The 26,594-nt window shown below is 43.9% G+C and overlaps 2 protein-coding genes across 7 annotated transcripts in view; one reads left to right on the top strand and one right to left on the bottom strand.

The window, feature by feature from the left end:
* LOC119436115 (apoptotic chromatin condensation inducer in the nucleus-like) overlaps nt 1-26,594 on the bottom strand; it is a 106,532-nt gene that overhangs the window by 50,734 nt on the left and 29,204 nt on the right. For 2 of the 6 annotated variants that reach the window (XR_005188983.2, XM_037702865.2), the window contains exons 5-8: nt 14,748-21,007; nt 8,349-8,995; nt 5,825-5,873; nt 5,689-5,764 (exon numbers count right to left, since the gene is read on the bottom strand). Coding sequence is in view for 5 of the 6 variants with exons in the window: in XM_037702865.2 (XP_037558793.1) it covers nt 5,689-5,764; nt 5,825-5,873; nt 8,349-8,995; nt 14,748-21,007 (7,032 nt within the window). In the remaining variant the exon portion in view is untranslated. Of the gene's footprint in view, nt 1-5,688; nt 5,765-5,824; nt 5,874-8,348; nt 8,996-14,093; nt 14,224-14,747; nt 21,008-26,594 lie in introns of those variants that run through there. The other 4 variants (XM_037702867.2, XM_037702866.2, XM_037702869.2 and 1 more) reach the window with 4 other exon arrangements.
* Nucleotides 14,370-26,594, top strand: part of LOC119436117 (VPS9 domain-containing protein 1-like) — an 80,767-nt gene continuing 68,542 nt past the window's right edge. Inside the window, exon 1 of the mRNA XM_049660916.1 lies at nt 14,370-14,607. Coding sequence (XP_049516873.1) covers nt 14,446-14,607 — 162 coding nt within the window. The 5' untranslated portion in view covers nt 14,370-14,445. The remainder of the gene's footprint in view (nt 14,608-26,594) is intronic.

Genomic DNA, 26,594 nt, shown 5'->3' with positions numbered 1-26,594 from the left:
GGTAAACTATTTTCGGCACATTTCCCAATAGGTTGCGAGAATTGTCAGCTCTTCGATGCAATATTTTCTCGTATGGAGTGGCAAAGGCTACATTTGTTATTCTTTCAAACACGACTTCATTCCAGTGCCTAATACGGGGTCACACGGCGCACTTTTAATAGTGATCGAGCCCGATATGGGTCGAATTTCTTGGTCGCGATTGGCTTCTTTGCTCAATCTGCGGAAGGGAGCTAATCGCGGTCGAACATTCCGATCCAGATCGGTCTCGATCGGTATCAAAAGTGGTCGTGTGACACCGGTATAAGACAAATTGGAGCACTCTGCGAAAGAACTAGTCGGTAAATAGACTTCGCAACGATCTGGAAAAATCGTGTCCTATGGAAGATGTATGCAGACCCTGTGTCCACCAAAACATTGTCTCTGCGTTCACACGCACCCTGCGCAACCCTGCCCATAAAGGTACCATATTTATTCGCATCTAGGCCAATGGTTTTTTGCAAATAATCGTATATACGAAACTCTAGGGTCGGCTTAGATTAGATGATTTTGAAAAACGTGCCAGTTTATAACTGAAACTGATAAATATAGTTCATAGTTAGCACCACCACCACAGCCGCTACTAGCCGCGCCAGTAGCCAACTGAAGTACACGGGCGACGTCCCCATTTTGACCTTTGTCGTATCGGTAGTATCGGTACGGTGTAGCATCGGCGTGCGGTGTGGTGTTATCGTGATGGCACCAAACAGGCGATGCCACTATAGTACCGCTTTCTAAAGAACAGTTGTGCTAGCCGCAGAGGCATCGTTAAACGTTCAAGCCGGACGGGACTTCGGCATCAGTGAGAAAAACGCCCGAAGGAGGGGGCAACGGGAGATGCTTTTTGCGTGCGCCGTAAAGAGGATGACATCTACCCAGGAACTTCGATTGTGCGCTCCTTCAAAAATTGCAGCATCTCTAATGCACTTAATGGTGCTGAATATAGTGCACTGTTTGAAAATGGCAGCGATAAGGAAGATAGTGACAAGGCTAGCAGCGATAATAATGAAAAATGAGCTCGGCATGTTCATATTCAATAAATGCCGTTTTCATCTTGTGAACCCTGTCCTCGCTTTTTTGTTCAGCCTACATTCGAGGTAAGTATTTTTTTTTCTGGCTTCGGACTTTGGGGGTCGGCTTAAAATCGGAGTCGGCCTAGATTCGAGTAAATACGGTAATTAACTTGAACAGTGTGGTGCTGCATCGAGCTCCCCCATCTTTGAGCGTTGTCTATGTGCTTGGGCAGCAAGAGAATGCAAAAACGAACGTGTCAACCTCATCAGCGCGGCCTAGTGTCAGTGCTAGAGTTCGGGAACCGTAATAGAAACGCGCTAAATGAGCCTGCGCAAGTAAGAACGTAAAAAACGGTATTCGCATGGGTACGCGGACAATAGCATCATGCTTGCAAAAATAACAGTAACGAAAAAGTCGATCAAGTGAAATACTTACGTGCGTGCAGTGAACGCTTCGCTGACCACTAAGCGCTTTTCACTCACGGTCAGTAGTGGTTTACAGTCATATGCATATGTATTTATTCGACAATTGTTAAGACTCGGCATTACTTATGAACATAGCACAGTGAGGCGGTGTAACAGTGAGGGAAACAAGAGAAAGAGCAGAGACGACCCTAACGCTGCAATATTATTGGCTTATTTCGCTTCAGAGATGGCGCACACGAACAATTCTTGCCGTACGCGATATCTTCAATACAAACTTCGCGCACGATCCACATTAAGGTTCACCGTGAGCGAAGCTTGTTCCAAATTCAGACATTCGAAAGAAAAGCCATTCCAGGTAAACAAACGTAAAAAATAGGTAAACAAATATATCTTTACAACAAGTCCTGTTATAATCCCTATTGGGATTGACAGTATGTATAAATAAATAAATACTAAATACTAAAAATAAAAATCTAGCACCTGGGCTGTATCAGTTGCGCTGGCATCTGTGATCACTGTCGCGCGTCGGTTCGCTGCAGGTACTGCACTGCTCGATCGCCACGCTTATGCTTTGACATTTGGTTATAAGCACCTTGCACCGCACCAGATCCAATAAATTTTGCATGATTGAGCTGTTCAGTTGCGTCAGAAGCGTATGGAGTAACCACCGCATATCTACCAACCACTGACATGCGTCGTCGGGCCACCGGCGCCTGGTTCTAAGCATTGCCCGACAGCTACGTACGCGCCTGCTTTCGCTAAATGAGGCAACCCTCAACCGCGAAACGTAATGGTGATCAGATTCAATCGACGATACGGTCACATGTGCCCAGCAATAACAATGAAATATACCACTGATTAGCACGCCAGGTCTCGACAAAGCAGACGCGGCTGCATCCGCTACCGAGGATGAAACACCACATCCACTGGCTGGGCTTGCCGTTGCCATGGCTTACTACACTGAGCGCTCACGCGAAACACGTAACAAGTCGAGCGCACAAGACAAGCGAAGCGGAAGAAAACAATCGAAATAATGCGTGGCGAAGATCACACAACCGAAGTGCGGCCGGCCTGCTCTCGCAAGGCACACAGTCCAAAATGGCGGCATAACATGTTCTGACGCTAGAGGTCGCCCGTGTCGGCCAATGGCGCTGCTCAAACGTCGGTTTGTGAAAAGGTCTATAGTAGCTATTTTCAATGCATATGCAGAATTCGGCTGCAGCGAAGGAGACCCTTGCGGCACCCATGGTAATAGATGGAAAATAGAAGCAAGTTGCTATAAGAAAACATTAAAGGGGCACCAAAGAGAAGCATTATATCCCATTCATCCTGGACGAAACTGGTAAATAATGCTTGCAAACATGGCATTAACCAAAACTTCATGCAAAATGGTACCTCTGTGTGAATTTTGAGGAGGGAATCAGCCAGCAGTTAAGCTGGCAGTCATTTATACCTGATGCTGCTATTCATGCAACACTCAGTAAGTTCACGCCCATTACAATGGATCTACATGCAACATACTTTCGGATATAACAGAACTTACTTTTCACTTAGTTTAGTCTTGATATTATTCTTGCAACAAATTACACTTTTCACACACTTAGCTAAAACAGACTACCTTCTACAACAGAGAAAAATTTGGGTCAAAATTTTGCCTAAATGAGGCATATACATACATGTTTACATGCAGCGATGCATACAGTGCACTGTTGCATGCACACAAGTTTTTGTGGCCATTTAAAAATGTGGAAGTGGCCATTTAAGATACACGGACTAGTGGCAAGCTTTCTGCAACGACGTGATATGCGATGACCAGCTGGCCCTTTTTGGGACAACCACAAGTGGCTCACTATCACTGCCACCTTGGTGATGAGGGTACTACAAAGCCTAGCTTGCTTCACTTCCGTAACGGATGGCACATCAAAACAACCATCAATCGCAAAATGTGTGCCATTGCAAAAGTCAATAACTGATATACCTATATGAGTGCTACTATCACCAACACGTAGGCTGCAAAGCAAGTGATACGGTCGAACCAACCGGCTTGCAATGCAGCGATGGCCGGACGCTAGCTTATAGTGCAATTAGCCTCGTATTGCAACTACCGCTCGAGCCAGAGGTTTGATCGTGATCATCGATTGCCACAAAATACACTTTAGATCCTGCTTGGTTTAAGCCACCGTTAATTTGTTCGAAAAAAATCCCATAGATCCCACGCCCTGTGGGAATCGATGTTATGCGAAGCAGTGTGCGGGAAGCCTACCAAGTTAACGAAACGACCATGAGAGCACCAAGACATAGGTGGCTCTTTCATGACCTACATGACACCCATCTCATGACATTCATGTCACGAGTCCTCAGGAGTCCCTTTAGCTGCACCTAGAAGATCTTAAGGCAAAAAAAAAAAAGTCAGTCATCCTCATGACTATGACTCCAAATATCAACCTTTAGCCTTTTCCTTCACTTAGTACCACATCCAAAGGCATTCCATAGGTTTTTGAATGTTAATCCTTTTTGCTGAGTCATTGTCATTTTTGCCAAGTCATGCTCATGACTATGACTTCTCCCATTATCATTTAGTGTATGCTTCACTTAGTATCCACGTCCAAACTCATTTCAGTAGTTTTTGAGTTAATATTTTTCGCTGAGTCATTGTCATAACCTATCACTTATGTTCGTCATACTCCTGTCATATTATGCCAATTTTGGTACCTACCAAGTTAACGAAACGACTACGAGAGACAGCACCATGACATAGGCGGCTGTTTCATGGCCTACATGAAACGCATGTCATGATATTCATGTCATGACCTATCACTTATGTTCGTCATACACTCCTGTCATACTATGCCAATTTTGGTACCTACCAAGTTAACGAAACGACCCTGAGAGCACCACGACGTAGGCGGCTGTTTTATGACCTACATGACACGTCTGTCCTGATATTCATGACATATCATTTGTATTCGTCATATACTGTTGTCATAGTATGCCCATTTTGGTACATACCATGTTTACAAAACGACCATGAGAGCACAGAGATGTAGGCGGCTAGACAGATAGATAATGTCAAAGTAGCAAATGTTCGCCAAGAAATGCTTCGCATTTAATAAATTGTAATATATGTTTGTGTTGATGGCAACATGCTCGGACCGATAGTATGATGAGGAGCTTGCTGCAACAAACGTGCCAGCTACCTGACAGCAAGAGCTAACCCCATTTAATTGTTCACTGGTTATCCTTTTGTGATCCATGCACCCAGCTACGGAAAAAACAAAACAAAAAAAAAAAAACAGGATTTTGGATCCAGGGGAACCATTAACAAAAATGCATGGTTCAGAGACGGCCAGCCTGTGCACGTTTTGCCATGGCAGCGGAGGAATCAAAGGTGGTAGATAACACTAAATTCCAGACTTTTTTTTTTTCTTTTTTCGCGCAGTTTAGTGCAATAATCAGGTTGGCACAGCAAAACCACTCTGGCGCAGTTTGGCCCAATTGGCGCAAGAGTGAAACCACAGACTGAGGAATAAGCCATATTTACTGCACACAACGCTTCAAATAGCTGTTGCTATGACAAAGAGTTGCTTGTTTTTATTTCTGAATTGAGTTGCTCAAAACATTTAAAATCTGCAATTCAGAAATAAAAAATGCTATTCACGATGCTCAAAGGGTTAAAGCTATTTTGTATTTTGTACAGGCAGATATAATGTCCGAAGCATTTATAATAAAATGCTTATGACCATACAGGCTTTTTCTATAGCTTTATTTAACATCTACAAACTTAAATTAAGCGGCAGAAAGGATGTTCCACATCCGCCCCTAGGTTTTTGATGCTGTTCCATGAAGTATACAAGCTTTAAGTTTATATTTACAAGGAAGCAAAGTTTTGTGTTGTACTTTGGTCTCTACAAGAGATCAGGACAAAAACAATATTCTAAGGCATAGCTTGAGCCATGTACAAGAAGGGCTAAAAGTTTCTGGGATGCAAGTTACATGAAAAAGTTGAATATTGACACAATTTTAGCTTGCAGGTATCAGAACACTACAGCGCTGTGTTGGTTGCATACAAAAGTATGCATAGCTCATTTGAAATTAAGGCTGTGTGCACAGGCTCAGGAAATATTTCACTTTTTATAAGATCCCACATCCTGTAAACTTTAAGCCGGTCTGTACAATCTGAATAATCACTGCAACCATGGTTTAATTAACTCACCTGCAGTCGAAAGCCTCCTGGTTTTAAACTTGGGTGGTGATGCTCCCGATGCTGCTGGCTCGCTCTCATCATCTTCCTTTAAAGACATAAAAACAATCTTAAGTCCAATAGTGGTGAAAACAGCTGGTTGACTCACCTTCATTTCTGCATCCTCAGAAACGATTTCTATGGATGGCCTCTCCTCTCTGTGGAAAGAATTCAATATGCATGTTGAACTTACATGTGCTTAAGTTTATTGTATGTAGCTCACAATAAACCCACAAATGAATGCATGCATTGCAAAATGTCCAATAGAAACATTTAAACGCCTACAAAAAAACAAAGTCGTAGCTTACACTAACAGTGGCATACAACAGAACTGATAATCAACAGCAAAAGATTTATATGACATCACTATGACGAACACAAAAGAATACTAACTAGGCACACAGCCAGAACCTCCATAGCTAGAACAGTCAACTGTAAAAGGCCAACCTCTATGGAGCGAAAAAGCGACAAACTTTCGGCCGTGGCCGCTCGGCGACGGCCGCCCGCCGCCCGACGTCAGAAAAATGACTGTTCGATGCCGATAAATAGATTATTTAGATAAATAGTCTAAATAGATTCCAGCTAACATCGAACACTTATTGTACGCACTTTTTTAGGTCAGGTGCCTTACTTCACGTGTAAAAAGATTGATTTAGGTGCTGTTTTGCCTTCTGCTTTCATTCGCCAACGTCGCTTTCGTAGCCTATCTTGTCTGGCCACAATGACTCTTCGCAGGCTGCGTCGACCGCATGGCCGGCGGCGTTCGCCAGCTCTTGGTTGCATAGTGTGTGGTGTGACGAATTCGCGAGGGCGCTTCTCGCTGGATTTTTCGTCACGTGAAATTCGTCGCGAAAGTTCGCTGCATGGAGGTTGGCCTTAAGTTGGTACAACTTGAGATAAAAACATCAGAAAAGGACATGAAGATTACAACATGAAGACTGTGTGGTATTTATGTTTAGGGGTATGTGAATAATGACACTTGCAAATAACGAATCAAATAGTGTCCTATTCTATTCAGTCTTCGAATCGAATAGTCAATATTCATAAATGTGAGTATTTTTCGAATATTACGCAATTAAAAATAAAATTGGAGCAAAAGTGCAGTAAATTTTCACCTCCGTAGGCACAGTATAGACAAAGCTTGAGTACTTGTGCAGTGGAGCAGGCTACATTGCTTAGGTAGCCATACTTCACAAGCTATACAGTTATCATTCACACTCTGAAGAGTCCAATGCATGCGAAGAAACTACTACCGTAGTCTGCTCTCATTGCTCCACTTGTGCTTTTAACTTTTTCCGCACCGCACCAATTCAGCACTGCGCTATTGGATGTGAAGGAGGAGAACTATGTTTTATTTTTCCGAGCAGTTTGCTTTTTTTCCTGCGAGGCAGTGATTTTTGAATGCGCTCCGAGGTTTCACAATTGTCAAAGTAGAAAGCAAAAATGGCCGCCCGGTATCTATGGTTTGAAACGCCGCTTTTGAGACCTTCCGCGCCGCTCATGGACACACTGCACCATCAGACGTGAAGGAGGAGAACTTTATTTTTTTTTTCTAAGCAGTTCGCATTTTTCCTGCTTGGCGGTGATTTTTCAACTTGCTCCTAAGTTTCGCAATTGTCAAAGCAGAACACAAAAATGTCCGGCTCCAAAAGCGGCACACACTCTTTGGGGGATAGCAGACTCGCGATTCTACTGCCTCTGCGACTTATAGATGCATCGAGCAGCAGCTTTGTCGGACTTTGTCGGAGGACTTTGAGCCTAAAAGCGACGACGACGCAAACCAGCCCGGAGTATCGGCAGATGAATATGAATTGATGGCATAGAGGTTGAGTACTGTCATTAGCTGGAACAAACCATACCTAACTTATCAATCTCGCATTTTAAAACACGTACATTATAGATGTGGCATTCTAAAAAAATACATCACGCAGGTAATTGCTCTGCGACACATTTTTTTGTTAATTTTTCAAGGCATTTGGAGCCGGTGAAGAGGCGCAAGAAACACTAATTTGTGTGTAAAGAGCTAATACTTAATTGCCACCAAACAGACTAGAACTGGCGAGCCTCTCCGGAGAGCGTGCCGCGCGTGTTGCCTTCTCGGCGAGCCGACTTGCGACAGCGAGTCAGTGCAGTGCCCTACGCCGTGACTTAATAGGGACGCCCAAGTGAGCGGTGTTTCGCCTCAAGAATTATTGCTCCGTGACTCCAAGCCATTATTCTTCTGCAAATTTCCTTCTCATGATCAGGGTCCCCTGTGAGTAATTGACCTAGATAGATGTACTCTTGCACAGACTTTAGAGGCTGACTGGCAATCATAAATTCTTGTTCCCTTGCCAGGCTACTGAACATTACCTTTGTCTTCTGCATATTATTATTCAACCCTACTCTTCGACTTTCTCGGTTAAGGTCTTCAATCATTTGTTTTATTCATCCCCAGTATTGCTGAACAGGACGTCATTGCCAAGCTGAAGGTCGTAGAGAAATTTGCTAATGATCCTCGCTGCTAAGCATGCAGTTAATAGTATTGTGCCTCCTTACCTGGCCCCTTTTTTGATAGGTAATTTTCTACTTGTGGAGAAACAAGGTAACAAGGAGAGAATACGACCCAGAAAATATGGCTTTTTAAGACTTACTGCAGTGGACGCTGGTCAGGGACTGTGGTCTCCACTTCAGCTGGCTCCTCCTGGCTCTTGACACCCTCCTCCTGTGGTGGCTTGCTGTTGGGGGGCGAACGGGGCTCTTCTGAGGGTGGCTGGTGTTGCCCTGGGGACGACACCAGCAGCCCCTTGAGGCCCCTTCGGCCCACTGGTTCCTCCTCCCCATCTGATGAATCTGACGACTCCGATGATGATGAGCTTGAACTACCCTCCGATGCCTTCTTACCCACAGGCTGCTCCTCCTCTTCATGAACGGGACTCAGCACCTGGCCTTCCTCCAGTTGTGGGCTCCCTGGTGTGCTCTCAGGTTCAGTGGCGGCATCCGAATCTTCCTTGGGGCTTTCCTCAGTGGCTGCCTTGCGGTTGCGTGATGAACGCCGCATCACCCGAGGCTCCTCTGGCGTTGCGCGGCGACCATTCCGCAGCCGCCGGTTTCCAGCCTCACTGCCTTCCCCATCAGAAGATGCTTCCGATGACTCCTTGGTGGCCCGAGCAGCCACCTGCTTGCGCACCCCTCGACCCCGTAGGCGCGCCATTTCGTGCTCTTCAGTTTCAGAACAGCTGGTGCCCCCACTACTATCACTTGGGTCACCACAGTCTAGAACATTTCTCTCCGTCTCCTGCTGAAATGCAATGTGTAGAAAATGCTTGCAGCAAGAAACATAGGCATGGAGAGCATCCACTAGCATCTATTATGAAGGAATAGGATGAAACTGCAAAATTAAAATATGGCTACCTATTCTTAATTTTATTTCTTATAGGCACCTGAACCACCCCTTGAGCTTGGTGAACAAGAGCAGGAACCTGCAAACATTTCAGCCAAGTTTTCTAGTTATTTGGTTGTGGAGCTAACAAGTGTAATGTTGACAGTTCGCCTTATTTTCAAACAGAGGGCTTTTCCGCATCATTTTCTGAAGCTGCTCGCTGGCTGCCAGCTGACATCAGTTTGATGCCAGCCATTGGGCAATCACTGCTTGGTATGATGTCCGCATAAAATGTACATGACTGTATAGAAAAGGTCACGTAACATGCTTATTAATACCACTATTGACAGTATTATTTGACGAAACAAATGAAGTGAAAACAATACTCTTACATTGTTAAAATTACACACTTCTGAGAGAGAAGTACTGCCACATGCTTAAAGTCACTACCTGCCTGTCAACAAAACCTCCATTGAGCTCTTTATTAATATCATCACCATCACAAGCCTGCACACACACATGCACTCATAGAGATATGCCAGGGGCCCAAGTCGAAACGTACACAACTTCCAGCAAAGGGTCCTAGTTGTGACATCCGATTCATGGCACAGGTATCATTCATACCCTTATGCAGCAGGAATTCTTGCGACTAGAGGGAATCTTTTCCAAACATTGCACTTAGTGCCACTCGCAATGACTGGCAGCAGAAGCTACTGCCAGTGTGTCACTGAAACAAACTAATGTGTTGAAGCTAGGAAATAGCACAGTGGACTGGGCATTGTTATTGGTGCCACCTTTGCCGAAGGGAACAGAGGATGTAAATATTGCACTCAATAAATGTTTATACTTAGTCTTTTCAGAAATTATTTCTGGAATATATTCTTGGAAGGCACCAGTGCCATCCTAAGGTGTTTCTCAGATGTATGTTAGCCCTTTAATAATGGTTTATATAAATACCCCCAAAATTGTTGTCTTACTAAATATGCAATACACACAGAGAATAAGCTTAATCAACGAAAAGAAAAATATTTTGCAGAAACTTTTTTATCAACAGGGGGGAAACCCCAGGCACAAAACTGGAAGTGGGCTTCACCACAAGCCACCTATGGCTTCGTTTGGAATTTGTACAGACAGCTCTCATCATATGTGAGCCATAGGTGCACATTTCATTTGCTTTACATCAAGTCTGCGCCACCACTTCAGCAGGAGATCTTGCATTTGTCTCTCTCCTCTGACTGTACTTTCAAAAGAAAGCAAGTTGCGTGCCAAACTTCTTGTTCTGTGTTACTGCTCTAAACCAAGAAATGGTGCAATCTGTCATTCAGTGTTCGCCAAAAACATTTAACCAGAAACTTTTAACTCGATATAAAACCTCAGCAAGGTATGTTGCCTGTAGGCAACATTTATCAATAAAGGGTAATACTGCCACACTTTTTCTCCCCACAAATTTAACAGTGCAACATAGGCTGGTTTGCTGGAGGTTGCATCCTGTAGGAAACGTTTATACACACACACAGAGAGAGAGAGAGAGAGAAATATATACAGTGTTATTTCAGAGTTCACAGAATTTGTAAAAATCACCATTAGCAGATAGCCAAATTCTATTCCTGGAGCTGGATTACCTGAAGAGGTGGAAATTATTTGCACAAAAAGTCAAAATGCATAAAGGACTACTCTGCAAAATAGTACTAATCTTTATGTACCTTATTACTTTATACACCAATTCACAAATTGTAGCTGGTGACATTACAACGCATAATCATCGAAACAAATTCTGAGGATGACACATGTTAAAGATATGCTTTCCAAAATACAATACTAAATACAATGGTGATTTAGTTATTTTTGTTGTTCATTGCATAAAAAGGTGTTTTAAAAGAATTGGCAGAGGTACATGAACCAGCAAGGTGTACCGTTGTGGTTGATCTCCTATGACAGCCTTTTTGACGAGCGTTGCCTACAGGCAACATGCCAGAAAAATGTTTTTCTTGCCGAGTTTCGGTATTGAGTACTAAGTTTGTGGCTAAATGGCAGCAAGTGTCATTTGTTGGTTTAGAGCAGGAACACAGGATGAGGAAGAAGTTTGGCATACGACTAACTTTCTTTTGAAAGCATGGTTAGAGGAGATAGACAGATGCAAGAATTCTGGCTGCAGTGGTGTTACATGATGTAAACCAAATGAAGTGTACACATATGGCTCACATATGATGAGTTGTCTGTTCTGTACATGTTCCCAGTGGTCTGCCTGTTTCTGAAAGATACTTGTTCTTTTTGTTGAGTATGCTTAATCTGTGTGTATTGTGCATATAGATGAAAGGATTAATAGCTTTAGAAAGGTATTAAAGAACCTTGATTTTAGCTAACATTTGCATTCCTTTCCGCTCAGACCATGTAGGCACCATGGTTAATCAGCAACGCTAGCATGTGCTTGCACAACACTCATGCCAGCAGCGGAAGGCAGAACACTGTCCCATACCCCCTGCACAGCTGAGCAGAGCGTGATGGTGCAACCACTTGTCAAGGTGTTTTGCAGCCAAGCACACTGTGCATCGCTCGCATCTCTGGAAGCTGTCTAATGCCCCGCATGCAGGCTGTGCATGCGTTGTCCCGACCGCCATGGTGGTGGCAACAGCGGAAATGCGCTTCTAGTGTCTGTACAATTGCCATGGCAATACGAGTTGTTTTAGGGCTTTCTCAAAGGGCCCCTGAAACACCTTTTCCCGAGACCTGAAAAACACATTGATGCCTTTTAAGAAATACATTCCCCAACCAATTTTTCAAAAGGACCTAATACAAATTAGGAATGCTTTTTATCAGGGGTGGCAGTGATAGCAATGGCCTGCCGATTATACCTACATCTTCTAGCTTCATTCTAAGGCATGTTTATGGCAACATTTACTTCAGGTCGACGCAAGTGGAACCAGCCACATTTGGAGAGGGGAATGCTATGCTGCGGTATAGCTCCAACCAACGCTAAGAACCAGAGGTCATGTCCGGGACTCTCTCATGGAGGTTCGCAAGCACCTTTAGAGGTAGGCCAGACAAAGTTGACCGAGAGGTACCAAGGAGTGAGGTGTTGGGCGGGAGACATTAAAAACAGCCACTTCCCCATTTCCTAGAAAATCTGTCAGGGTGCACAAGTGTGTACGAGCCAGCAGTTTGAAAAATGGCAAACATGGATCATGGATTAACAGAGTAAAACAGAGTAAATGCATCTCAACAGAGTACTGTATAGAGATTAAAGTAATGAAAGTACTTCCACACCAGCACATTCAGTGCTTCACATTGCTGTGAGCTTGTTCCCATGCCAGTTTGTCAAAAGGCACAGACATATGGAAAATGCTCGGCTGTAAAGATTTATGCACCAGTGAAACAGTACCCAAGTGGCTTGTACTGCTGTGAACCTAAGTCAAGCTTGTTTGAGTCATACTATTTCCATATTAATGGTGCAATATTGCTTTAGCTCACTTGTGTAAAATGTGTCCTTACATCAAATTGCGATCGTTCGCAGAAATGAGCACATATGTTTAAATGTAGCTTAAGTATATTTAAACCCTGACACAAATTATCAAGTGCACTAAAATTGCCAGGCTCCAAGCCCTTTTACATATGGTCACTACTACTGTTAAAGGTTAGCATAAGGGCTTGGTTTTTCAAGTGATTGAAGTGAAGTACAAAGGCTGTGGCAGTCTGATAGGCATCAAATTTTTTATCAGTGGCATGGCGAATTGCACCAGAACCATAGATAACCTATCACAAGCTGCTCCATACTGTACCAAATTAGGCCGAGGTAATTAGACTGAATACACAAAGTTCGTACTAACCCATTGCAAGCCCAAAGCAGTTTTTCTACAGCCACCAATGGTGAGTCAACTTTAGAGATGGATGGGGCTGCCAAAAATATTAGGAAATGCATAATGCCATTGTGTTGTTTCTGCAATACATTCGCATGCCCAAGTATTCACATCATAGCAAAAAATTCACTCGCCAGAACTTTGAGAAGCGCTTCCTGAAAAAACCCCTCCCCCCCCTCAGCTGAAATGTCTCAAACGAACTACTCCAGCTGTTTTGTTGCATAAATAAGCGTCGACTATTCTTATCAGAAGACCTACACCAAAAAAACTGCCAGTAGCAACAAGGCGGGTCAGATCAAACTTGTTGCCACTAGCAGATTTCATATGTCGCGCACATTAAACACAGAAATACAACTTAGTTTCAACTTACTACTATACAGCAAATCTCAGAGGGTCGAATATGGTTTGAGTAACAACTTAAAACCAGCAATGTTACGTGAGAAGCCTATAGTCAGCTGTGCGTCTACCAAAGCTGAAGTACGAAATACGTTTAGGAATTCTAATCGTCGCGAAAAGTAGATCAGGATCACTAAACTATAATTAAATAACACTGTCCTGTCTCCTTTGCACAGTAACATTAAGCTAGGTGTAAGGTACGACCAATCAAATTAAATATTCGTGTAATATACATTCACGTATCTTGCTGGTTTCATGTCGGCCTTCGCGTCTTTCACAGGGATGGCGGATGCACCGAAGTAGGCGCGTTTGACAGTGCATATATGAAAATGAAACACGTCCTAGTACAAAAACTGAAGCTTAACTAAACAATAATTACTTTGCGTCTTGTTTACTTTACCGAAAAGCACACTCCAAACAAAACATCCAACCATCTCAGCTAAAGCGAATATGCAGTAGGCCTAGTAAGGGCGCCTACGTTCCATTTGAGACTGAACAGTTAAGCGTTTCAATAACCATCGACCTAACCCTCAGTTACTGCAGATCATAGAAGTAAGGATGCTCAGTTCTCCCGCTGTTCTGCCACATCTACATCACTTAAAATCAACTCGTTCCCCACTAGGAGAAAACGGAATGCTCCAGTAGTCTCCCGGCAAACTCGCACACGAGACAGCCCATGGTCCAGCGCACAGCAAGCACGACTCAGATCAGAACACAGCATACAACAAAAAATCTTAGTGTCATAAAAATCTGCTATGGCTACTCACTTAAAAAGTCAAAAAACGTCTTAATAATCCTTCAGCCTTCGCGGCCAAAACGAGACATGCGGGGTAGCACACAACCGACCACTAGCCCTATGCCTAACGAAGAACCGACAACCATGCAACACAAAACAACAAAATACGTCGAGGCACCGAGTGGCGCTACCTACGTAACGCCTCCTTCGCAGATTTCTGCAACTGTACAGCAGCGCCAGCACATTTTTTTTTTCTTCCTCTTCTTCTTTTTAATCAACACAAGCAGACCTTTACTTGAATACGGAACGCGAACTCTCGTGAGAGGGAGATTTCAACTTTATGTTCAAGACATCCAACACGAACGATGCGGGCACTTAACTAAATGCAATGTTTTCATGCAGGCAAGAAGAAGAAGATGCAGGCGAATAACTTGAAAGTGAAGCTCATTCAGGCTATTAATAACAAGTGCTGTGTCAGCTTATGGACGCACTGCTCCAAGGCACGTGTCTTGGCACCGCATTGCTCACCGACCACTGCAGAAACTGTGAGTATCCACACAAGTTTGGTGATGCAACTACATTATGCTTTTGTAGGTAGCCTTGCTGTACAGACTACATACAACAGCATTTGCGATTTACCTTAGTGTTAAATGATCGCATGGCGATGAAAGAGTGTAGTACTTACTGTTTCGTGCTGAAGACCGGCGCTAGCGTGGGACTTGCTGCAGTTCTGTCGAAAGGGTTCACACGCGTCATGTGGCTGATATTCGGGGTTCTTGCAGCCGCCCGTAAACCGCCATTCGACACTGCTTTTCGGAGAAGCCAAAATACTGAAACTGTATCCACCGCATGTGTTTGACGCCGCATTGCTCTCTTGGGACTCCAAACGGCTTGGGAATTTCATCGAACGCGTTGCAGCAACATCTGTGTCCATACCATCTGCTCCTGATGCTCTCAAGAGGTCGGCGCTGTGCTGCGCTTCCATTTGTATTGAATCTTCTTTCGTCCCTTTGCTGTTATAAATTAAGCTGCTAACGTCTCCACTAGTGCTGTTGGACGGACTACTGAGAATATATGCTTTGCCTTGAATCTCCGAGCCCTTGGGGATATCTTCAGTTGGTAAAAATGCGCAGTGCTGCCGATTTCCTGGCGTGCATTCTAACTCATCCTGAACAGTAAAGTTCACCGGGCTATTCACAGTTTCTGCAGACCTATTGGGATGTTCAGCATTGGTGCGAAAATCACGTCCCAGTGTTCTAGGAGTCTCTACCGCTTGATTGCTATCACATATATCAAGGTGTGTTAAGTTAATGCATTCAGTAGCAGAAATTTGCGATACTGCATGTGCTGCAATTGAATATTCCAGTCCTGTAGTGTTTCCTGAAGAGGCTGTGCTACAAGTCATGTCTGTGGTGCTGTGTGTATAGTTAAGTTCGCTATCCGTCTGGTTGTCCTTTTCTTTGTGTACAGATGGAGTTGTGGTGGATGCTATATTGCTTGGTTCAGGCTGCCTCTTTTGTGGCCCCAGAGTTGAATACAGCCCAGTGAAACATGTCTTACTTAGTGAATAACTACTACTGTTATCAATGCCCTTCACATTCGTCTGCTCACTTTTGCCACACTCCATATTTGCTGTATTTGGTGAAATAAACACTGTTTCAACATCTTGAGGTCTTATGCCATCCTCTGGGCACTTTTCTATGGATGATAAATTTGAATGTGCTGGATCATTTTTATTTCTTAAAGTGCTGCTGTGAGGAACACAATTTGTTTCAGCACCTTGGTGAATGATTTGTCTGGCCTTCACTGATATATCGGTGGATCCAGTGACATTTAGATCATTTGAGTCGTCAGTAGGTTCTTTTGTGTCCAACTCTTCAAGCCCACCAAATTCAACACTTTCAAATTCTTTTATAGCTTCTTGTTCATGTCTGACATCAGTGTGAAGTTCTTCTGAGTGTTCAGGAACCACAGTACTTGTGGATTCCTGTGGAAAATATTGAGAAGCTGCACTTGCTTCATGTACCATACATGGTATAGTTACAGACATAGTGAAAGGTGGATGTTCAGGTGATATGCCACGAAGGCGAGGACTGCCTCCCACTGCTTGCTTGTTTTCATGGTTATGAGTGCTGCATTTTTGGAAAGAATCATTTTCGTCCCCTAACAACTGTTCAGTTGCTGTTGTGTTGTCTTTGTTGCTGTGAACCATGATCACTTCGGTGTTGGCTGCCATTGTTTCTTTTGTTTCGTCAACACATTCATGTTTTTGTGACATAATCTCGGATGGTGATTCCATGTGCTTGCTGTCGGTCACCTCTGTTCTCTTAGTATGTTTCAGTTCAGTTGAAACCTCATGTGCTGTGATGGCACTCTGTAGTTCTGATGCAGCGCTATTCATGTCTTCTTTCACTTCTGTGGTAGTAGCAAATTTCTCTCCAGTGCTGGCCAAGTTACCTTCCCCAGAGCACACCCTTGTGTTATCAAAATTATCGTTATTTTCAAGTGTTCTTTGTGCTGGGCTGAAATTGCCACGTGCACCACCTGCAGTTGATTCTGATTTCATGGCACCACTGTTGTCCCTAGTCTCTCCACCTCCAGAAACAGAAGTGACCATATTTTTAACTTCTTTTGGTGCAGCTCCTCTGTCTTGAGTTGTGTGCATTTGTGCATCACCTTGCATGGGCTTATTCAGAATGTCCACATCATTTTCATGTAGTGTGGAGAACTGAGAAATTGCAGTAGGTTTCAAGGCATTGGAACATGGTATAATGTTGGAGGGCAATTTCTTTGTGTCTTGTACGCTTGGTGATGAATGCGCTTGCACTGGTCCCATTACAGTTGCAGAATTATGGCAAAAACCAGTATGAAGAAACACAACACACTCCTTGTTCGTGCTGTCAGGTGCTTGAGAAGTCTCATCATAATGTTGCCCTTTTTCTGACACGCTTGTGGCTGAGTTAGCATCGGGGCATATTCCCCCACATTTTTTGATTGACACAGCTGTTGAATGCTGTAAAGCATTGCAAGACTCGGTCGTTGAGTCACAGCTCCCTAAACCTGAGACATCTTGGGAGGGTTGGTGGTGGTGCTGCTGTGTAATTGTAAAGCCACGAAGTAAGCTGCAGGGTACTGTACTTACAGCTGAAGCTTTTTCATTTTGCTTATGCATGTTGGCCAAGCAGCCTGATGAACTTTCAGAAACCACTGATATCAAGGGCATTGAACTCGTGATTGCATTGTCTGAAACACTTGCATTCGTAGCACCATTAGAGTTGCCCAAATTCACACCAGTTTCTCTGTTAAGTGCTTCTGAGATGCATTCGTCTTGCAGTTTAGGCGATTCGCAGCTGGTAAGCTTAACATCTTGGTTTGTGGTGTACGTAGACATAGTGTCTTTGTCTCCAGATTTGTCCTGTGGTGAGGAATTTGCATGGTGTGGAAGAGCGATCTCTTCTTGCATTTCCCTTTGTCTCTCTTCTTCTTGTGGAACGTGGAGCAGATCTTTTCTTCGGTCAGATGGCTCATCAGTGGTCCCAACATTGGAAATTGTACATCCTGCAATCATTGTGACCACCACTGCTTTCTCAGTAATTTCATGCATTGTATTTTCTGTACATTCCTGCAAGCTGTCAATTGAGGTTTCATCTCCTGGTTTCTCTTCTCTGCTAGGAACTGTCAGAAGAGCACCTGGCACTGCTTTAGTTTTTGTTCCTTCATTTTGAAGATGCTCATTTGAGCCTGATCCTATGGTTGATTGCTCTTCAGGCAAGTAGCTGAAGCATCTGTTATCTAATTTAATGGCTGCATTCTTGCTTGGTGAAAGTATTGCTGGTGCATCAGCATCTGCAGACACATTGGACAGTATGTGGTCATCTGAGGCATGGTGCTGATCAAGCTGCTCGCTATGATCAGCATGTATAAGTGTGCTTTGTTCCGAGTTCAATGAAAGTGGCTCTGGAACGAAACTAGAAGTGTCCATTTTCTTGCCTTCCCCAGGTTCTTCATTATAAAGTGGACTGCATGGGCTTATCATTGTTGCAGTATCACTACCATGAGACCATGGGGACACTTCTGTAATTCTGGTCAGCTGATCTCCCCTACTTAGCTCCACTTCTTGTCCAGGTGTTTCTAGTGTCTCTGCTGATTTTGGTGCTTTATCGGCAGAACAAGAAAATGTTTCTGAGTTTGTTTTGAATAGACTGAAGCGTTGCATGTTAACTTGCATTTCTAGTGGTGCACCTTTTTCTGCAATGTTTGCATGCAAGTTCTGTGTTTCTTGTAATATATTCAGTGGTGATGATAAGCTGCTGAGCAGTTCTACACATGCACTCTGTTTCAGTGCTGTTTCAAGAGGCGGCACACATACAAGACTGTGTGGCGCATTTTTGTCTTCAAAAGCAGAATGAAGGCAGTCTGAAGACTGGCGTTGTGTTAGAGCTTTCTGGCCATTATCTTGCTTAGCTTGTGTCTCAAGCAAAGGTTCCAAGGTCGTTTGATTGAAGGCACTCTCCAAAAGCGAGTTTTTATCACCCATTTCTTGCACTTCATGTTTAGTGTTTACATTCTGCTCATTCTCAGGCACTTGCACAGAAATTTTAGCATTGAAGATTTGTAAGGATTCAGTATTGTTTAATGTCTTCCATGTACCATCGTGTTTTGAAGCTTCTGTAAATGTGCATGTCAGTCTTGTACCCTCAAATGATCTTTCAGTATCTATGTCTTCTGAGCATTCTGTTGGAAGTGCAGTACTGCTTTCAGTCGAAGTGTTCTGTTCAGATATTTTTTGCTGATGTGTGCCGCTCTCTGAAGTTGTACAATATTTGGTTTCTTTAATGACTGAATCTAACCCTATAGCATCAAAGCATTGCGTTGAACTGTTAGATGTGTTTAGTTGTGCTCCTCGATCCATCACCTTTTCTTTGGTAAGTGATGCTTCTGATGGTACTCGTGTACCAGAAAGTTCATCTGTGTGCGGTATACTGGTGCAGGTAAGTTCATTTTGTGAAATACTGCTTGGTGTTTCAAGCATGGCTGATTCTCTTTGGGGCAATATCGTATCATAAGGTGACTCGGGAGTGCTCTTTACACTGATTTCCTCTTTTCCACAGCCGCTCTTGTCATCACTGGGAATGTCATTCTTATATAGAGTTGGTGTTGCGAATTCAAGTGTTTTGTCCTGTTGTGCTGGCAGGCAAGAGGTAATGAGCTGGAAGTTGATGTCTTCATTGTTAACACTCATCTCCTTTAAAAGGCTGTCAGTAGCACTGTCAACTTCTTTTTTATCGATGAGGTTCGCATCATTGTCGGGCATGTCGTGGCACTGTTCACTCATGGCCAGTGTTCGCTCTGTTGTTTGAAGAATGGATTCTACGGCACTTGTCATTTCTGCTAGTGTCAGCGGTCTACGTACAGATGGTCTTGTGGGGCTGCTAGATGCACCTGCCACCATGCTACTTGTGCTAGTGGCATTGTGTCCAGCAGGAGATGTTGAAGAAGCACTCAAGTGTTGTTCTAGTGCTTTTTGTTCTACATCTTGAATAATTGCAGCTGCTGGCTGAACACTTTCTTTTTTTTCTGATGACATGTTTTCCTCTGTGTTTCTATCACAATTTCCCATATCAGAATCCTTATTTAAGCCTTCATCATTCCTATCTTGTTCTGCCAAACTGGGTGCACTACTTTCAGGTGTTGCACACCCTGGTATTGTGTCACATTGCACTGAGCTGACACTTTCCTTCTCACTATCTGTCTCTGTTACTTTTTTCCTGCAATCCGCCTCTGTTATATATAATTTGTTCAGTGTTTCATAAAGGTCATCTCCAACTTGTGCTTCTAACAAATGGCTTGAGCTTTGGGTATCTTTTGTGTCTGGCTGGCAATTCTTTAAGGCAGATGATGGAAGTGTTGGTTCACTTGATAGCACATTACAAGGCACTTGAGTAGATGAAGCATTCAACTGGCATGCAGCAGCATTTTCAGGAAATGGTTCACATCGCATATTTACACGGTTGCAAGAAATGACACTCTTTGTTGTGCCCGTCCTTGTTATGAGCATTCGCAATGGCTTTCCCTTCTTTTCACTCCCATCTACTACACAGCATTGTATGGGGTTGCTTGTTTTTTCGAAGTTTAACCGAGTGGGCCCTGATGAAGATTGCTGGGGTAAGGTTTGCTGGCCTGGATCTAATGGGTTGGATTCAGCATTGGTGTCTTTGCTTAATGCCATAGTGGTTGATGATGTTCTCTTGTTTTTTTTTCGTGTGCTTCTATGTGCAGTCTTAAGTCCTGCGGATTGATTTTCTAACCGTGCATGTTTCTCCCTCACAAATTGACATTTCTCAGCAGTTCTGTTCTCGTGGCCAGCTGGTGTTGTTTGGCATGTTTCTGCATCACACAACTCTTTCTCATCATTGATGATGGTTACTGTACATTCAGACTGTAAAGCAGTGACCATTTCTTCACTGCCAGACTGCTCTCGTTTCCTTCTGGAAGGGTACCGCTGTTCTTGCCGCTCTTCAATTGGCAGAGGGGAAACGACAGGTGCTACTGCTCCTTTTTGAGGTGACTGTACAACCCTTTGCACTATGTCATGTACGCTGCACTCACTTTGGCTGCTTTTAAATTTGGACTCCGGCTGGCAACCTTGCTTAAGCTCCCCTGCTCCTGCTTGCTTTGTGCGACCTTTCTTCGCAGGACTTGGAGGAGATGGCCTCTGTTGGCGAAGACTACTCCTTCTACAAGTGTCTATTGCATTATTTGCTTCCACAGGCAATTTTGCTTGATCCCCTCCTGGATCTATAGAAGATGGGCAGGTACGGCCTCTGCGTGGACGCTCCCAAGACCCTTGGTGGCTGCTCTTCTCATCCTCAGCTGGGCTGAGCACCACTGGTGCTGCAGCGGCCTCTTGACCACCCACTTGTTCTGGAACACTGCTGCAGGCCTCTGCACATAAACAGGTAGTAGTAGTGTTACACTTGAAACACACATGGCATAGTGTATGGCTTTCCACAAAGGCCATCTGGCCCATGACTGACAGGCTGTTTGACAGCCTTTGTAAACTTTTAGCATGAAAAATAGCATGCAGTCTAAGGGGGAGCAACCACTCTGCCAGCTCACAAATAGTTTGCAATCAAAACGCGATGCAAGGATGAGAGCATCAAGCGCTATGCCACTTTACCTTTTCCATTTTAAAGGTTTCAGCAATTGTGTAAAAGCTATTCCTAGGAACAGAAACAAGTCAGTCATAAGTACTGTTTTTTTTTTTTTCACCTTTTGTCCACACCTATTTCCTAGTGCATTTAACAACTGTGATGCAGCAGCGTGCTCATGCTTTTGTGCTCCCTACATCCAAGAGATGCGCAAATATCTAGAACTTTACACTAACAAATTCAATATCCTACTATCTCTATCCATTCCTTGAATTGTTTAATAGCATGGAAACTTGGACCAGTTTGTAAGATTTCATGGTAGCTATACAGCACGAAAAAAAAAAATATGAGGCAAGGTAAAGACAGGATCAGCAAATTGAATGATGCTATTCTGGATTTCAACTTTTAAACAATGCACACTGAAATGCAGATAACTTATATTCGTGTGCAAAAAGCATTTGAAGCAAAGAGCCATTAACACACTTCCTGAATTGCAGGAGAGTGTACCAGAAACCAGTGACCAATGGAAGTCATGCAAATTTGTTTTTCTGCCCTGTGCAGCATTTGTGCGGCTCACTATGTCCCTAGCATTTACTGTAAACTTCCACATTGCTGCTTTGCACTGCGGTTCACAAATATGCCAACAGCAAGATAATCTGGTGCTCTGACTTGCAGTCCGCAGCAGTATGTGCGATCCCGGCCACGGCGGCCGCATTTCGATGGGGGCGAAATGCGAAAACACCCGTGTACTTAGATTTAGGTGCACGTTAAAGAACCCCAGGTGGTCCAAATTTCCGGAGTCCCCCACTACGGCGTGCCTCATAATCAGAACTGGTTTTGGCACGTAAAACCCCATAATTTAATTTAAATTTTTTAGCAGTATGTGCGATTAATGCACTGTTCCATTAATCTAGAGTCTGCATATCCAAACTGAGCAGAAGTTTTTTTTTTTTTTTTTCAAGGAAGTCGCACCTTGTAAACTTTTGGTGCCAACTGTAAATGTGTAACCTGGCCCTGGCAGTGTTGGCACCACTTGTGGTCACTATGGCTTAGCTCGCACAAGAGTACAATTATCTTTCATTAAATTATCATTTCGCTTCTCCTTTACAAAAATAAGATTATTGCATGCTTATGTATACTTATACTGGCAGTCGAAGTTTTTTTTAAAAAAGAGCATTTTTCCTATGATTTTTCTGGCCCCTTACATATATATGGATGTAACTCGGCTAAAAATTAAGCCACTCAGCTCCTGTGATTCTTCTCGCTCATTGCTTTTCAACTATGGCAGCGTGGGTGCCTTGAGGTAGCATGCAAGGGTTTATTGACCACTTGTCTGCTCCTAATATCATACACTACATGGTGTAGATGATTCAATGGCTGTTCCACATATGCATCATGGCTGCAAGTGGCACTGGCTCTCAGGACCAGGTTATACATGTACATAACCTAAAAATGTGGATGGAGTAACAGACGTTGCCATAGCTGAAGTGCTAAAGCACCACACGTCATTGGTGGCAAAGTCGTCTATTCTTCTACTTTCATCTCTCTTTATTAAAAATACCAAATCTAACACAAATTGGACCCTTACCTATACTTATATACGAACTGGTGAATTAAAAAAAAAAAAAAAAAAAAACCCTACGCTTTATTTAGCTGCTTACTTCATACACTATTACATATATCCTCTCATAAAATTATATGATTAAAGCTTATCCATGGATGTACAGTCGCGAGCAAAAGTTTGTGGACCAAAGGTGCCACGATTTTAGTTTTTTTTCTTCGCAGCCTGGGCATTCCGGCTGAAATCAAGAGCGCATGGCTATGTGCACATGTTTGACCAATACAATGTATTAAGCCAATTCAAGGCCGTGGAGCTGCGCTTGAATATATTTAATTTTTTTGCTGATGTCGTGGTCTCCAAACTTTTGCTCGCGACTGTACCGATGATGTCTGCTTTTCTAGTAGTACTACAGTCGAACCCACTTATAACAATCAATCAGTTATAATGACAAAATTTCAGTGCACTTATGATTTTCGGACTCTCCCTATGGAAACCGCTTCCAGATATAACGTTTTTAAATTGCCGTACTGCTACAATGAACGCTTCGAACTCGGTCACGGTAAAAAGAGGGCACACGCGAAGTGGCAAAGCACGGAAGTGCGCACCCTGCTCCAGTCCAAACGTGACGATGATATGGCCTTCGAGATGAGCGAGCGACCACCTCGCGCGGGTTTTGGAAGCAGCAAAGAAGCTCAAACGGGGTCAAACGTTTTCAAGGCACGCCTCCAGGGCGGAGGCGTGCCGCGCACAGCATAAACAGCATGGCGCGGGGCGTGCGCCGGTGCCACGACGGCGTCACTCTATGTGGTGATGCCGTGTGTTCAACGATTTGGAACGACCATCTATGTCTTTCCACCATGGAAACAACGGCCACTCCAAGCGTTCCTGTCGACGCAGTCCGAGCCGGCGAGAATGTTGCACCACCCGCTGCCGCCACGCAATGTTACAAAGGCTTGGCGGTTACTACGCCGTTATCAGGAGATCACGATTCTGCGACGCTTTTACACGTTGGCGATTGCTGATAATGGTTCGCGGTTACGTTTTACCTATCAAACATTGCATTTTCTTTTTTCGCCTGAGGCGACCTAGATAATATAATTTTACGGCACATGTGTGGCTGACTCACTATCGTAATGCCGAGACTACAGGGGCCGTATTCTGAAACGTTCCACTTTGGCGATAGTTCACCTTTCGCCTTCAGGCACGCGCTGCTTGGCTGTTTCAGCATAATTGGATGAGCTGATTGGCTCGTTGAGCCCGACGTCATTCAATTTTGCTCAACCAGCCAATCAGCACGCACCTGAAGGCGAAAGGCGAACTATCGCCGAAGTGGAACGTTTCAGAATACGGCCCCAGTATATACTAGAAGGGGGTAGTGTGTTCAGGCCCGTGGTTGAGGCTCCTAGTGAGTGAGTAAGTTTATTTCTAGTCCCCGTTGTAGGCGCCACAGGAAAAAATGTATAGTTTATGTTGTCTCGCACAGTTCACTTCGGTTTTTGATTCGTGTGCCGTCGAGCTTCACCACAGTTCTGTGAAAAACGCTGCATCAAGACAAGCCAAGCCAAGTTTGGTGTCGCTAACTGGGTGGCATGGCGACGAAACATCAGCTGGGTCGCAACTCCTTGGTCACTGGCGCAGGAGTAGGATCTGGCTGGGCTCCACGCGAGTCCTGAGGAAGGATTGGTGAGGGCTCCAATCTGCATTCTGCACAGCCGTCATTTTCGCATCAGTGTCCAAGCGGTGGTGTGCCGGTGTGCACAGCTGGTGAAGGAGGTGTGTTGGGTGTTATCCTGGTCAGGCTGCTTTCGGTTTGTCTGCAGAGCCATTCCCACCGCAGCAATCGGCTCTTCGTTGACTGGATCTGATTGATTTGTGCCCCATCCACTTGACTGGACAGGCACAAGAGTTCGGTCAAACTTGTCGATGTTCAGAGTTTATCATGCAGTGGCAGACCTGCAAGGTGTGAGCAACGGTTTCTTCGGGGGCACCACACAAACGGCATGAAAAGACTTCATGTCGTAGTTGTTGAGTGGCCAGAGATCCTGTGAAGCTTGGAAGAGCAGTGCGTTCAGTCTGTCCCCCCTGTAGTATGGTTCACTGCCAGGTTCCAGTTTGTTTCGCATAGCACGACAGATTGTTTTTCTTCGCGGTTGCTGTGCGCCAGATGTGTGTGCCTGTCTGTGTTATCCATTTGCTCACTGCTTTACACCATTCGCTCTCATTTTTGGTTTCCTGGAGCTTTCGTTTGGGCCGAATTTTGTTTCGATAGAGGCGAGTCATTGTATCCAGAGGGTCTTTATGCCCTTATACCGCAGGTGTAGCCATATTCGGCGGCTGTATTTGGGCATAAATTTCAGCCTGCCCATGTATTGCAATTTTGACCTTGCTTCCCGAATTTCAAACGGTGACGAACCCTTTTCATCTATTATTGCGGCATTGGCTGTGAAAATGTTTCCTCGCAGCAGCCATCGCCCAAGCTTGTTCTGGTGCCGCTTTAGGCATTTTGTCTCTGTCGAGTATGTTGTTGCTGGGACTGCGAGTGTTTTACACAGTGCGTGACCTACTGAATAAGTGTTGTACGACTTTCGGGACAGGTGCCATACTCGGCCTTTTAGACGGTTCATTTTTTTTGTTTATTGAATCAGTTTGTTTTTGAAGGTATTTGATATTTATAGGTTGCTGTCTTTGTTATAGAATTTTCTTGTAGTGTGAATTTCAGTCCTTTTGTGTTTAGGCTCATCCATTGTGTTTTTTCTGTGTCGAACTTGAGTAGTCCTCAGCCGCAATTCAAGAACAGATATCCAGAAGGTTCTGTAGGTCTGCTGCCGACTCAGCTAGAAGCACAATATCGTCAGCGAAAGCCAAGCACGAGATTTTTGTGTACACCTCTTGGCGGTCTGTTGTTATGATGGAGAGTCTCACTCCAGGCCCCTCGTCATTTAGTGCTCCTTTTTTCGTCGCCACTAGGGGGCGCGACTTCAGCATGGGCTGTATGAAAGCCGCCGCGTTTCCCCCGACATGCTCTGCAACGACGGCTCGTTGCTCCGTTGTGCTTGTGAATGTTTGTAGCTTTATTTTTTTTATTCAAGGTCCTCACATGCTCCGAGGTGGAGTATTGCGTGAGCGAGTCTAAGAAAGGCTCACGTTGAAAAGGAGAGTGAGCCAACTCGTTACATAAAATTTGGCAGTATGAAATCAATGTTATACAATAGTTAGCCGTTAGGCTGCAGAAATGCGCATGCAATTCTTACAATTATGTTGTCACATATGAAAAAATACTCCTTTGTATGCATATATCATTCAAACAATACATGGTCATTCTGTAAAGGGACTGGCTGCTTAATTTCTAAAAGTCCCAGGATCAACTCTATTGTAGATAGCAAATGTAATTAATAACAAAATGATTATTTACCTAACTACTCAATTATGTAGGTAATATGAGTGATGCAAACTAACAGCACACTTAGTTTATTAATCAATTCATTAGACAATAAAATACATAATCAGTAAACAATTAACTAGTTAATTATTTAATCAATCAAGATTTGTTAACAAATTAGCCTGTTTAACTGATTAGTGATTATACATTTCTCTTACTACTGAAAAGTAATTCAATACTTTATATTGCTTTCAGATATTTATATTGCGGCGACAACCACTGTGTATAATTCAAAACGGAACACCTCAGTGAAAAAGTCTATTTTAAACCCTCCGTTAAGAGGGTTTACTGGGGCGCAAAACGGAGTACGCTCTCCCTCTTTGGCTTGGGGTAGACCAGCTGCGTCGACCTTTCTCGCGCTATCCATTCATTCGTGGGACC

Source organism: Dermacentor silvarum, chromosome 1 (assembly GCF_013339745.2).
Source record: "Dermacentor silvarum isolate Dsil-2018 chromosome 1, BIME_Dsil_1.4, whole genome shotgun sequence".
NCBI lineage: Eukaryota > Metazoa > Arthropoda > Arachnida > Ixodida > Ixodidae > Dermacentor > Dermacentor silvarum.
The sequence above is the reverse complement of the archived record's forward strand: the minus strand, read 5'-3'. Positions and strand labels throughout refer to the sequence as shown.